Here is a 15,370-nt window from a genome sequence, read left to right on the forward strand (position 1 = left end):
CCAGTCCATTCTGAAGGAGATCAGCCCTGGGATTTCTTTGAAAGGACTGATGCTAAAGCTGAAACTCCAGTACTTTGGCCACCTCATGTGAAGAGTTGACTCATTGGAAAAGACTCTGATGCTGGGAGGGATTGGGGGCAAGAGGAGAAGGGGATGACAGAGGGTGAGATGGCTGGATGGCATCGCTGACTCGATGGACATGAGTCTGAGTGAACTCTGGGAGTTGGTGATGGACAGGGAGGCCTGGCGTGTTGCGATTCATGGGGTCACAAAGAGTCGGACATGACTGAGCGACTGATCTGATCTGATCTGATATTTTTAGTTTTTGACTCTTTCAGATAGCACCCATATGTTCATCAAACTCTTGTACATGCCTTTTGATGTGCGTATTTATGCTTTCCTGTAGTGGATATATACCTAAGAGTGGAAATTCTGGATGCTTTTAAGTTTTGCTTTGTAGATACTTTCAAACAGTTTTCCAAAATGATGGTACCTTTTCACTGTCCCATGTGCAGTATAGATAAGAGTTCAGGTTATTCCACATTTGCACCAACACTTGGCGTTTTTCTTTCTTTTTCAAGTTACCTAGTCTTATGTGCATCAGAGGTATCGCAGTATGGTTTTAATTTTCATTTCCCTAAAGACTAATGAAATGGAACACCATTTCATACATAGACCATTTCCCTGTTGACTTTTATTTTTTCCTTGTTGACTTTTGAAGTGCCTGTTCAAGGCGAAGGCAATGGCACCCCACTCCAGTACTCTTGCCTGGAAAATCCCATGCACGGAGGAGCCTGGTGGGCTGCAGTCCATGGGGTCGCTAAGAGTCAGACACAACTGAGCAACTTCCCTTTCACTTTTCACTTTCCTGCATTGGAGAAGGAAATGGCAACCCACTCCAGTGTTCTTGCATGGAGAATCCCAGGGACAGGGGAGCCTGGTGGGCTGCCGTCTATGGGGTCACACAGAGTCAGACACGACTGAAGTGACTTTGCATTCAAGCCTTTAGTTCATTTTTCTGTTGCTTTATTTGCCTTTTTCTTGTTTATTTGTAGGTATTTTTTATATATACTTATTATATGAGTCTTTTGGCCAATATATGTATTGCCAATACCTTCTCTCTGATTGCTTTTTCACCATCTTAATGGTGATTTTTTTTTTTTTTTTGATGAACAGAAATTCTTAATTTTAATTCTTAGTTTTCCTTTTTGCTTAGAGCTTTTTGTATCTTGTTTGTGAAAACCTTGCCTACCTCTAGATCATCAAGATACTCTCCTATGTTTTCTACAAATTTAGTCCTATAATCTGTCTCAGATTTGTTTTTGTAAATAACATAAGATATGGGTCAAGATTCATTGTTTTCAATATGACATTCAGTTGACTAGCACCATTTATTGAAAAGACCATTCTTTCTTCACAAAATTGAAGTGTTACCTTTGCCCTTAATTGTGTCCAGTCTGTGTGTGTGTGTGTGTGTGTGTGTGTGTGCGCACATAAAACAGTACAAAAGTGTATGAAGTAAAAAAGTGAACACCAACTTCTAGACGTGTGAGGATAAGTAGTTGCTATAAGTGGTTTGATTTGTATTTGTTTTAACCTATAAAGAGAGAATTATACTTTTTTCTTTAAGTGAGATAACACTAAACATGTTTCACAACTTGACCTTTTTACCCAACTGTTTCAGACATCCTCTATATAAACACGTTGGAGAAGGAAATAGCAACCCTCCCATTCCAGTATTCTTACCTGTAGAATCTCATGAACAGAAGAACCTGACAGGCTACAGTCTGTGGGGTCACAAGAGTTGGACACGACTTAGTGGCTAAACTACTACTACTAAAATTCACATTGGAGAAGGAAATGGCAACCCACTCCAGTATTCTTGTCTGGAGAATTCCATGGACAGAGGAGCCTGGCGGGTTGCAGTCCATGGGGTCACAGGGAGTTGGACACGACTGCGTGACTAACACACACACACACACACACACACAAATACATTGCCTTAGTTTTTAACACCTGTGTGGCATTCTATAGATGAATAGACATCGGGTTTGTTTTTCTACAGTTCCTGTAGTCAGGAGTATTTTGGAAGTCTCTATTCCGCAACCCCCCCACCCCTGCTCCACACCATTACATGTGAATACTTTAGGTATAGTCTTATGCATCTATTCTTTTGCATTTGTGTGTTTTTATAAGGTGGAGTTCTAGAAGTAATTATTTGTTAAGACAGTATGCACATTTTAAATTTGGAAAGAGCTGGCCAAGTTTTTTCTAGAAAGGACATAGTTTTGTAGGTCTAACCAGCATTTTTGACACCACCCTTTTCCGATACATCTGCCAACACTGGGTTTTACTAGCATCTGATACATAAAAAGTTATCTCATTGTTATTATTAATATTTGCCTCTTACTTGAACTCCTGTGAAAATGAACAGCTTTTTTATAGTGTTTCAGGTATTTAGTGGTCCTCTTACTCTCATCGGCTTTTTGTTCGTAACAGTTTATTATAATACATAGATTGAAAGTTTATCAGTCATTATACTTTTTCTCTAGTTCCTCAGTGGACCTGCTTTGAAGTCAGCTGTCTCAGTTGCTTTATACAAATTTATCCAAACTTTAGCTAGTAGATTAAACCAAGGATTCTTCAGTGCAGGTCAGTTTACCAGAAGTCAAATCACAGAACAACCCATTTATTGATATCATAAGAGTTTTCTCAAATTTTTGTTTCTTTCCTTATCCCTGCCTCCACCTTTAGTAGTTAGACAGTTGATATGAACTCTCCTAGAGCCAGTTTAAGGTTTTATCTTGATTATAGCCAGGGCTAGGGCAGGGCATAATTCAAGATAGAAAGGCTGCACTTACAGGAAAGCCTGTTGATTGCTTATATCATTGCTGTAGTAAAGCTTTGAGAATCCCAAATCAGTTTTGCAAATCAACTATCTAGCAGATGGATTTTTGGAAATTGTCTCATTTTGGAGAAGCAGTTCTTTAGCTCTGGCTCACAGAGGGCCAAAGAAGAGAGTATATCAGAATTCCCAGGAGGGAAGTGTAGTTTGGAAAAAGACATAAATTGATACAGTGTCTTAATGTAGCTTTGTTTGTGGAGAGTTGAGAAAATTCTGTGCTATTAATAAAAGTTTTCAAAACTTAAGATTATATAAAGGTGTCCTGTAGGAATATTTGGGAGACATAATTATATGTCTGCATATAGGTAATGCAGTTATATAGTTATTCTCAGTGTAGGGAACAACAGTATTGTATGTTTCTTAAAACTGAGTGTTATACTCTTGAGAACTACTTATTTAACCAGTATATTCTTAACACAAATTCCCTAGCAAATTGCCCCTCCTCCCAATAACCATATAAATCATCAAGCAATATAAACTGTGAGAATTAAGTCTCTAAGAAACAGTTTATAAAGTCTGTCAGTTCATTAATGACTGTCCAGATTCATTCCCTGAAACACAAACTCCAGTTCTTCCCGAATAATGAGCCGTTGTCACGGTTCCAGTCCCAGCGCTGGCAGAATTCCTGCTAACCTTAGCTTACCCGCTCTAATTTCTCATTTGTATCGGGTCCTATTTATCTCAGCCAACGAGATAAAGATTACTTCCTAGCCCTCAGTGACATAGTTCCATAAATCCCCAACATAAACATGTAGCAAAGCAGACAAACCAAAAGAGCCAATTCATTAGCATTAGTAGATACATGGCAGTCTGCGAGCAAGTGGCCACATTATTTATCTGCTTCAGAAAGTCATCCCACAAATATTTCTGCAATGTCCTTTTTGCCAGGCTGGGTGTGAGGGATGGAGCTCTTGCCCCATGGGCTCCGTGGGACTCTCTAGTTCTGTCTGCCTTTCCTTATATTCCTGTAAGGGTTTCACCTCATGTTATCTGTCCTGAGTTTCTACTTTTTCACACTGGTAAATATCTATCTTTTTAGATTTTAGCTGTTTTTAAAATAATTTAGCAGTTTTCAGCATGGGTTTCTAGTTTCTCCTTTAGCATTACCTCACGCCTAATATGTGTATGTTTAAAAAAAAAATTCTTTCTAGTTCCATGCAGCTATAAATCTCTCCTCCCTCATCAGCACCTTTGCACCCAAACTAGGCAGAAGTGTTCTCAGGGCACTTGGCGGCCTTCCTTCTTTATCTCATAGGTACTCTTCTCCTCAATTGGGCAGTGCCCTTGGTTTGCAGGTTTAAGTGTTCCTCCCTCTCAGTAGCTCTTTGATTTTTTTTATTCTTTTCCCTTTAAATTCAGTGCCCTTAGTCCTTTTCCCATTTATTTGAAATGTCCTGAAGTTGGCCACTTGTAACCGTGGGGTGGCTTTCAGCACCAATGTGTATAGCTAGAGTTGCATGTCTTTTCTCCTTCCAACCTTCCCAAATAAAATCTGAATGTTCTTCTCTAATCCTTATAGCAAAACAACACTCTGCTCCTCTGATGTATCCTTATAAGCTCACAGTGCTCTTTAGTAATCTTACTGTGTTTTACCCTTTCCTTGGTTCCTAGAATCTCCTCAGTATGGCAGTTCTTCTGAGGGCTAGATTTGCTTTATCCCTGCTGCTCCTTATGTTAACACATGCAAGTATAAGTCAACTTGCTCTGGCTTTAGAGGTCTCTTGTCCACCTGCTCACTTCAGGCTCCCCCCAGAAGCAGAGATTAGCATGGACTCAGACTGACTGAGGGGCATTATGATTTGCTGGGCTCCTTAGCAAAGGGGAAAACATCATTGATTGAGAAAGTCATGTCACATGCAGGCAGATTAAAATGTCTGTTGAGACAGAGTCTGAGAAATATGTCCGTAACCATGGAAGTTTGTTAATCAAAGGTGACTTGTAGTTTTAAGGCAGATGTTTTGTAATGAGGCATACCATTTTTTTTTTACTGCTGTGAATAATAGTAAGAAGAATAGACAAAACATGTCCTCATGTAGGTTGATTGTATTTTCTACTTTAGTTACTTCTTTTTTTTTTAAAGAGACTCAGTGTCTTTACCTCTTTTCAGAATGTTACCTGCAAAGATTCCTCTAGGAACTGTTGTGATTAATCATCGTTAGCCAACTTGCTTCTTGAAGTCCCGGAGCTTATGTTTTTGTTTGTTTGTTTTTTTCCATAATTGTTACATGGGACCATTCATAGTGCCAGGCACATAATGGTGAAAAACGTGCTCCCATCTGAGAGTCACTTCCAGAGATCTTACTGTGCTCTGTAAAGCTTGGCAAGATCTGATTTCCCTGCTGCCTCTCTTACATTCTCCTCCTCAATTTGCTCTATCCATGCTGGCCTCTTTGCAGTTCCTAGAACACATCAGTCCCACCTTCGGGCTTTGGCTGTTTTTTCTACCAGAGACATCCCTCTCCCAGGTAGCCACGTGGAGCTCCTCTGCTTCTTTCAAGTCTGTCAGATGGCAGCTTTTCAAAGACATTTTTCCTGACCACCCTTTTATGTATAGGTACCCAGTTTGATCCGTTTTCAGAGCCCTCATCTCTGATCTATTATTAAGGAGTTGTTTTTTATTGTCTCTTTCTCTCCTCTGGAATGTAAGAGTTTCAGCTGTTTAGCACTGTGTTTCCTGGGCCAGCTACATAATAGGTGCTGGTAATTATTGAGTGAATGAATGTGTATTTAGATTAATAAATGAATGGATTCCTACATATATAGTAGCCGTATAGCGGCAATGCCATTTAATTCCAGGGCAGCATCTGAGATAGAAAAACACAAATCAAAAAGAAATTTTGATCCTTACTGTCTTCTGTCTTAGAAGTGTAGGCCTAAGATCTTAGCCCATAGCAACTCAGATTAAAATCTTTTATCTTCTTCCATTTTCTAGTATCCTAGATTCCTTGGGTGTCATAAACTCTTCTAGCACAAATAGGACCCCCTCATTTATGCCTGCCTGTCTCCAGCATCTCGGTCCCCTTGTTTCTCCACCAAGTGTTTGGCCCTGTATTACTGTTTCTAGCATGTCTTATGACCTTGGGGAGAGTTGTTCTCTACACCATCAGGGCTCTTGTCCTTCTTTTGGGTGGGACTAGGCAGAGAAAAGTTGGTTGTACATACTGGTCAAGAAGCTAATAAACCCAGGGACTTCCTTGGCAGTCCAGGAGTTAAAACTCTGTGATTCCAATGAGGAGGGCGTGAGTTCAGTCCCTGGTCGGGGAACTAAGAACCCGTGTGTTATGCACTGTGGCCAAAAAAAAAAAAAGGCTAAACCTAAAGAGAAGGCAGAAGCCTGTGAAACTGAAATTAATGTGCATATTAGATGAATGGCTTTGCTTCACGAAGTACCAGATTAATTGAGTTTTTCCAAGATACTTTATTTATGTTCTTTGTTGTTTTTAGCCTCTGTACTTGGTAATATATGCTTCTTTAAGTCTCAGAATACTTGGTATTTTTTCCATGTACCAACTCCATAATGATCTTCATGATATTGGTATAAGCTCTTTATTTCTGTTTCTCATGGCGGGTGCAGCACATTAGCACCAAAAAATTAAACCATAGTGCCACAATAGTTTATTGAAAACATCCATAAGTATCTCATAAAAGCTTAGAATTTCCTTAAATCAGTAACGTCACTTTCATCTGTTACCCTATAAAGACTGACAAAATATTTAAAACATAACACGGTTCTGTATGTTATAAACTGTGGTTCTTTACACTAGGTGGTTTTAAATTTATTTAGGTAGGCACCTTTTTTATATTCCTACCTCAGAAATGGAGCCTTTTATCATTTATAATGTCGTTGCCATTTTCGTAAATGAGATGGTTTATGAGCTCTGTTCATCAGTGAAACAAACGGCTTGCCTATTATTTGGCACCTGGTTAAACAATGGTTTAATGATGTAAATTCTAAGCTACCTTTTTACAGGTGCTCTTCTCTCTCTGTCTTGTTCTTCCTGATTGGGTAGAGGACTGGCTGTTAATTGAGTACTCTTATTTTCCCTCTCTCTCCACTGTCACCTGAGATGGAGGGAAAGAAGTACTGTCTATGCACCAGATCCTCCTCTACTTACTACGGTGTAGCAAAGCCCTTGTTCCCGAAGAGGAGATTGCCAATATGCTTCAGTGGGAAGAACTTGAGTGGCAGAAATACGCAGAAGAATGCAAAGGCATGATCGTCACCAACCCTGGAGCGGTATGTGCTGGTGTTGACGGTCAGAGACTGAGTCACCTTCCTTTCAGGTTTGAGTGTTTTGTAAAAATGCTAACAGAATGTTTTTAAAGATTTAAGTACTCATTGTTTCTTGTCCTTTGAGTAATTTTTTTCCTTTAAATGTTTAGTACATAAGAAAAATATTATAATATAGGCGTATCTGTAGGCATATATGTATCCATAAGAGTTGGTGATGGACAGGGAAGCCTGGCATGCTGCAGTCCATTGGGTCTCAAAGAGTCAGACATGACTGAGCAACTGAACTGAACCGAAGGCATGAAAGTGAAAGTGAAGTCGCTCATTTGTGTCTGACTCTTTGCGACCCCACAGACTGTAGCCCACCAGGCTCCTCCATCCATGGGATTCTCCAGGCAAGAATACTGGAGTGGGTTGCCATTTCCTTCTTCAGGGGATCTTCCCGACCCAGGGATCGAACCCAGGTCTCCCGCATTATAGGCAGACGCTTTAACCTCTGAGCCACCAAGGGAGCCCCATTCATCTGCTTAGTAGATTTATTCTGCTTATTATGGAGAATTTTGAAGTTTTTAGATTATGCTCAGCTCTAATTTTATTCTGAGTATAAAAGTAATAGATCTTCTCTACAATTAGAAAAAGAGAAAAACAGCCCAAAGAAGAGAAAAATCGCCCATAATTCCTTTCTTCAGAGATGATACTATTCACTTTTCTAGTAAGACATATTTCATATTGTTTTGAAAAAAAATTGGCATCATACTATTAAATATTAATATTCAGACTTTTTCCTTCTTATCTTCCTCCAGGAACAAGAAGCACAAAGTTATTATTTTTCCTTCATTTTACATTTCTTTAGGCATGTAATTAAAAAAAAAAGCCACTGTTACTTAATTAACCCCCTATTATCAGGCACCTAAGTTGCTTCCAGATTTTTGCTATAACAAATAATGCTGTATTGAATTTGTATATGGGTGATGAAACATGTTTTCTGTATGTATGTATTTCTGTTTGAATGTGTCCATTTAATTCCTTGAAGTATATACATTTTTAAGGCTTTGGATACTTTATAAATTACCTTCCAGAGAGTTGTAAAATTCACACTCTGACCATTTCTTCATACTGCTTGTACTAGTTTAATAAAAAACGTTGTCAATTTGGTAGGGAAAAAATAGATACTATTTAGCTCAGTTTTCTTTTTATTTTGGTTTCTGGCAAAACTTGATATTTTAAATGTTGATCTTTAAGGTTTTTCTTCTGATATTAGTTTATTGACACCCTTTGTCTAATTTTTATTAATGTTTTTTAAATTTATTTCTTTAAATTTTGCTTCTAATGTCCATTTTTAAAGTTAAAACATAAAAATCAAAAGCAAATAATTAATAGGTAGCTTTTTTTTCTGATAAAGAGCATGCTGTTTTATTATTAAATTATTTTCCTCTAAAATATGTTATCGTTTCATAAAGTAGTTATATATTGGTATCTTATCTGTATAAAGTTTTGCAAAAGTGGAGAATTAAAATACTACTATATAAGGAAACGGAGTAATCTAAGTAAACAAAGCTGTTGTTTTAGAAAGGCTGCCAAATTGCTTAATAGCCTTGATTCATAAAAATAAAAACTCTAAATCAACTTTTTGTAGCATGACAGTAACATCTGCACAAACAAAATGTTGCTATTTGCAAATCAGACATTCCAGCTAATGCTGATTATTTTAAACAAATCTAGAAAGTGAAAGTGTTTAATAAAAATGTCTTTAAACATGAGACTTGTTTAACACTAAAAAAGTTATACAATTTCTACTATTATATTGCTAAGCCACGCAGATAATTGTTAGAGTAAAAGAAATATACAAAATCATAGCACTATGAGAGTGTGACTGTGGATTTACTCTTTCTTCTTTTGAAAAGTTGCATGAATTTACATTTCTCTGTTAGTTTTATAGTTGGGTCAGAGGACTGAGTGGGGGTGATGGTGGTGGGAGATATCCTTTTTACCTTGGTGGGTCCCCTTGAAGAATCTCATGATTTACTGTGGAAGCACTTTTACCCTGGGACTCCCTTCTATGGCATGGTTAAAATTTCCTGAACTCCTAGGATCAGTTGGAGAGCTTTTGAAAATACAAGAATGCCCTGATGGACCCCATCCCATGTACTCCAGGTAACGGGGCTCAATGACCTGTAGTCAAAAAAATTCCCCAGTTGCTTCTGGTTCGCTTCTTGCTCGTTTTTGAGCCAGTGGCATAGAGAATATTTACTCCATTGCCGTGATCATCATTCATCTCAGTTGTTGAGGAGCCACTACGTGAGCCAGGTGCTACTGAAGTATGTAGATTGTATATGATGCTTGTCCAGCTGCAGATGCACAGCATATCCATATGAAAGGAGTCTGTGATGAATTATTGAATCAATGGACCAATCTCTGAAAAAGCCAGTCAGGAAAGCTTGTAGTGTTTGGTGAGATCACTGGGCCAGGCTCCCAGGGATGCTTCATAAACATTACTGTGGTCTTTAAAGAATCAAGGAATTGTATAAATCATTGGCACCTTTGAATGAACATTCTTGAGTTGGTGTGTGGCCAGTTTTGAAGATAATGAGGAAAACACAGGTTAGTCAGGGTGAAAGGTTTATGCTGGAAAGTAATTGGAAATAAGAAAGTTAGGTTTGGGTGCCAAGCTTTGGGACATGTTTAAGGTAGTTTTTTTTGTTTGTTTGTTTGTTTTTGTTTTTTTTTTAGTATTTGCTATTTAGTCTTAGTGCAGAGGAGAAAAGTGTCCTGAAAACTTAGTATCATGAAACATTCTTTCATTATATCCTGTTGAGAATAGGACAGAATAGACATAGCACTATATTTTGTCCTATGAAGTGCTTGCTTTGAAAGATTGCCCAGTGATAAGGATATTGGGGAATTTATTAAAAATTTCAAATCATTATGGTCCCATTAAGTACTTTATTGCTGCAGAATTTAAAATTAATCTCCCTCCCCAGGTACTTTGCCTCTGCTAGGGAACACTTTGGTCATTGGTGAGACTGTATTTTATTCTAATATAAAAATAGTATGATGGATACTGTAGGGTGTGGCCAAGTCTAGAACTCATTTCATCCCCTGTCCCCCTATAAATAAGAAATAGTACAGATATTTTAAAGGGCTTCCCTGGTGACTCAGATGGTTAAGAATCTTCTTGCAATGCAGATCCCAGGGTTGGGAGGATCCCCTGGAGAAGGGAATCGCTACCCACTCCGGTATTCTTTCCTGGAGAATTCCATGGAGAGAGGAGCCTAGTGGGCTACAGCCCATGAGGTTGGAAAGAATTGGACATGACTGAGTGACTGAGTGCGTGCGTGCATGCACACACACACACACACACACACACATACACACACACAAATATTTTAAATCACTATTTACTCTGTTGATACTATGCGTGCTAAGTCATTTCAGTTGTGTCCCACTCTTTGTGACCCTCTGAACTGCAGCCCACCAGTCTCCTCTGTCCATGAGATTCTCCAGGCAAGAGTACTGGCGTGAATTGCTGTGCCTTCCTTCAGGGGATTTTCCCGACACAGGGGTCAAACCTGTATCTCCTGCATTAACAGGAGAGTTCTTTACCACTAGTGCCACCTGGGAAACCCTGATACTATAGCATGGAGCCAGAGAGAAGCCCAGCATAATCTGGTCTGTGGTGACTGCAGAGGCAGGAAGGGACTTTAATTGTGGTCCTAGTAGGCAGAAGAGCATGAAGGAACATAAAAGGGTTTTGACTTAGAGGCGAGAACCTGGCCTTTTTGACCTAGTTATTAATTTTGAGAGCAAAGGTCAACTTTTCAAGATGCTAGTAAAATTTTGATTGTTAAATGACATTGAAATATTCTTTGAAGTCTAAGGTGTTTTTTTTTTTTTTTTTTCACTAATGTGGATGAATTTGCACAGATCTTTTTATTGAATAGTTGGTCACCTATTTGGACTACAGTTGTGGGTAGGGTGACCAGCTTGTCCCAGTTGCTGAGGGCTTTCCCAGTTTTAGCATTGAAACCCCTGTGTCTTGGACAAACCAGGCAGGACTGTTAAGTCATAGTTGTTGGGCATTACTGGACAATACAGTGAAGCTTATTAGCCTCCATGGGTATCAAGTCTATAGCCTCTAGCTCTGAAGCAACTGGGCCAAACACCCCCACGATCTTCTAGTCAGAATTTAGCTTCTAATTAGGGAATGCCCTGAGTGTTCAGTATAAGGAGTTGCTAAAACATATTCTCCACGATTTTACTATCTTTTCACAAACTTGAGTATTCAGGATGAAAGCTGTTTTACAAATGGATCCTCATACTTTAGTAACTTAAGAAGGAACCAAGCTGTTCACTTCTTTTTTTTTTTTTTTAATTAGACTTGGAAAAGAAACTTATGAAAATTGAGTCTTCTCTATTAAAATTTAAGAATGGCCTCCATGGACATAATAAGAGAGTTTAACTATTTGGTCTTTGTACCACCATACCTTTTCATTTAAAGGTACAGAATTAAAGGAATACACAACGTATTCAGAGAACTAATGGGGAAAAAAATTATATAGAGGCATCTGTCTGTGCCTGCTGAATAGAAATAAGCTTTCCATTTGAAATGTGCAGTTAAAGCAGAATAAGCCAGCGTGTCTCTTTTGGTCGTGTGGAATACTCCCTCTGTGCCTCTGGAGAGGTTAAGGAAAAGTTATATCTGACTAGGTGTCCTTTCAAAAGTTTAATTTTTAAAGGTTTCTATGTGGATGGCAGAAAAGGACAGAATCATCGTTCATTATGCTGAATGGCACAGACTCATTTACGGGGATGACATTATAGTTTTTATATAGTGTAGTTGCTATGATTAAAGGTTTTTAATGACATTTTTTTCCCTTTGGGGATGAGGCTTTCCTAGGGAAAAATCCGATTAATTTCTTCCCTACTTAGATTAAAGTCAATACTTAAAGACTTCTTAAGGGAATAAATGGCTTTGATTTCTCTCTCTCTAGAAACCAAGCTCTGTCCGCATCGATCAACTGGATCGTGAACAATTCAACCCTGATGTGATTACTTTTCCGATTATCGTTCACTTTGGGATACGCCCTGCACAGTTGAGTTATGCTGGAGACCCACAGTAAGATATTTCTCGGTGTTTGTCTTAGCTAATTTCATCTTCTACTAACAGCTGAAATTAGCAGGGAATCCCCTTTAGTGGAGTTTTTTCTTTTAAAAAATTAAGATCTGAAATGAGCCATGTTTCCAAGATTAGGTTACCAAATGAAACAAGTTGTGGTAGCTCTTGAAGAATTATTTTCTCTACATATTATTCGATAGATTATCCTCAGCAGTCTTGGTCAATATGAGTCCTGTATGTTTTTAACCTTTAAGGAATTTTCCTTTATCCATCATTGTAGAACTTACTATTTTTATTTATTTTTTTCAGTGCTCTCTAGAGGAAAGTAGCACCATGTTGGTTCCTAGCACTGCTGCATTGATGTAGAGTTCTGATTTTGGGGAGACATCTTAGTAAGAGCTCAACATCCCATGCAAAGTCAAGGGTTGTATTTGAAGGAGAAGCCATGACTTTTGGCTCTTAGAATTGATGTTACTTTCCAACTGGCACATTAGTGTTTTGCTGGGAGAAAATGAGGATGTGTGGGAAGGGAAATAGCACCATTAGAGTCTTCAGGAGTGTTTAGATTCCCTACTTTGTCAAACAAACCATTTCCTGATTTAATTTTTTTAAAGGTTTCATAATGGGAGAAAAGGGCATGGGAGATTTTCAATTCATAAATCCAATTCTGGCTGATATATTAGAAGAGGCTAAAGGGTTTTGTTCTTTTTTTCCCTCCCATTGGATAAAAGTATGAAGCAATGAGCCAGGCACTGTGTAAGTACTTCTTTCTTTCCTCCATTGTCTATAAAAAATGTTATCAGAAAGGAGAGACCCAGCAAAGGCCAAGAAAGGAGCAGTTTCAATATAACAGAAAGTCTTTGGAAAGTCCCTTCTTACCAGAAAAGTGTGAGTAGAATGGATTAGGCTCATGTAGACTCTCAGCTGGCAGGAGTGTGAATTGATAGAAAACTATATATTCTCTTCCTTCTCAGGATACTTTAACTTACTCGTTAGGCTGATCCAGGTTATAACATGTTTGGCTTCAAAGATGGTTATTTTTGTCATGGTATATACAAATTGCTATACATCATTTGTCTTTCCCTTCCCAGTGGAAAAATGGATGTAAGTATCTGTGTATCTTGGGTATTATCATGAGGAGGGTTCTCTTTTCTCATTTTCTCCAACTTTTACTTTCAGTGAAAGCGTTTCAGACACTGACAATGTCTGCTGAGTAAGGGGTCTTTCTTTCAACAAACATCAGAAAGCATGTATTTAAATGTGTTACTTTCAAAGAGGTAACAGTGAGAAACCGTACATGTTTCTTTCGGTTTTTGTGCGTCTCTCTTGGAATTGCCTCCAGAGAGATTCATCTGTATAGTGACACCTCGTTTTCAACCCATGTAGGCAATGATCAGCTTATTCATAGATTCCGGATGACTCTTGGTCATCCAGCTGCTCCATTCCTCCAGACCACGTCCTTCCTTAGAATGAAGGTCTGAAGCCATTAAGGATGTTCACAGGAATGCATTTATGATCAAGCAGGCCTCTGAGAACACCTGGCTTTATGGCACTTTAGATTTGCTTTCTTTTCGTCTGAGATGTCCGTCTGTCCTTTTCCTCAGGTACCAGAAACTGTGGAAGAGTTATGTTAAGCTTCGCCACCTCCTAGCAAATAGTCCAAAAGTCAAACAGACTGACAAGCAGAAGCTGGCACAGAGGGAGGTTGGTATTGGACCCTCTTCACCTATGGCTAATGATGATGTACTTCCGGTTTATCTGAGATTGTTGTTACACCACACTTTTAGAATAAGATGGAAAGATACTTAAAAAAAAAATCACACTTCACTCCCCTCCTTATGTTAGTATACTGATTGATTTTTTTTCATCTTTCAGTAGCTAAGGGACCGTGTTTTCTTCTTAAAAAGGCCAGTTTTTTAATAGATGTTGGGAATGAATATAGCTTCTCTAAGAAGTTAATTTTAAAACTTCCCATAGGACCACATTTTCAAGTTTCTTGGTCTTAGGTTGTAAAAGATTTTCTTCTATATATCTGTTAGTTTAGTATGGTGAACTGATTTTGTGAGACTTTATATCCCAAATTCCGTATTTCTTTACTAATGGGTAGTATTATCTATATTCCAGGGTCACTTGTGTTTTATATTTAAGAATAAAAATAAATGGATTTAGTATCAATATAGATTTTGTCTTAATGAGGGTTTATTCTGCTGCATTGTGTAAAAGCAAGGTTTTGAAGCTGAGAAAAGTGTTTGAATTCTGACATTGTCGCTTTTTGTGACTTGAGCCAGTCAGCTTCATTATGAAAGATGGAACCAAGGCCGAAAGAGACTGTCAGTGCACTCAGGGAAAAGGGTGATGGTGTGGACTTGGAGACATTCCATTTAACTTTCCTCCAGTGGTGTTTGGCCTGTTAAAGTGTTAGTCATTCAGTCATATCAGACTCTTTGCGACCCCATGGACTGTAACCTGCCAGGCTCCTTTGTTCATGGAATTCTCCAGGCAAGAATACTGGAGTGGGATGTCATTCTCTTCTCCAAGGGATCTTCCCAACCCAGGGATAGGACCCTGGTCTCCTGCATTGCAGGCAGATTCGTTACTATCTGAGCTACCCGGCCTGTATTAGTAACTTAATCTGTGATGGAGGTGGTGGTGGTTCCTGTTGTTATTATGAATTCTATGAGATTTTTTTTCAATTGAATAAACATACAAATATAAAATTATTTTTTATCATTAATTATTTGAAGGGTGGCGGTAAAAGGGAAGAGTCAATTCCTGTTTACGTATTGCAGCAGTTTTGAATCTTTGTCTTGTTTTAATATACCCTTGCTGCAGGGTTTGCAAATTAGAAGGCGTCTTTGAGAATTACATGGGTTTCTGGTTAATTTACTCATTGTCTTTCTTATATGTAAATGCTTAACATAAGGCTTGATTTAAATATAATTTTTACATGAAGATTTCAGATTCCAAACACCACATTTTGTTTCTTTTTCAGTTAAAGGGCATTTTTTTTCACGATTTTTCTTTTTTTTGACAAGGATCATTTTTAAAGTCTTTATTGAATTTGTTACAGTTGTTCTTCTGTTTTACGTTTTGGTTTTTTGGCTGTGAGGTATGTGGA

General features: G+C 38.3%; 1 protein-coding gene across 5 annotated transcripts in view; it reads left to right on the top strand.

Annotated features, from left to right (window-relative positions):
- The window catches only part of DROSHA (drosha ribonuclease III), a 124,483-nt gene that overhangs the window by 52,357 nt on the left and 56,756 nt on the right, over positions 1-15,370 (top strand). For 4 of the 5 annotated variants that reach the window (XM_025270434.3, XM_025270433.3, XM_025270436.3 and 1 more), the window contains 3 exon segments: positions 6,973-7,142; positions 12,128-12,252; positions 13,857-13,956. In XM_025270434.3, coding sequence (XP_025126219.1) covers positions 6,973-7,142; positions 12,128-12,252; positions 13,857-13,956 — 395 coding nt within the window. 5 annotated transcript variants of the gene reach the window in all.

Source organism: Bubalus bubalis, chromosome 19, assembly GCF_019923935.1.
Source record: "Bubalus bubalis isolate 160015118507 breed Murrah chromosome 19, NDDB_SH_1, whole genome shotgun sequence".
Classification (NCBI taxonomy): domain Eukaryota; kingdom Metazoa; phylum Chordata; class Mammalia; order Artiodactyla; family Bovidae; genus Bubalus; species Bubalus bubalis.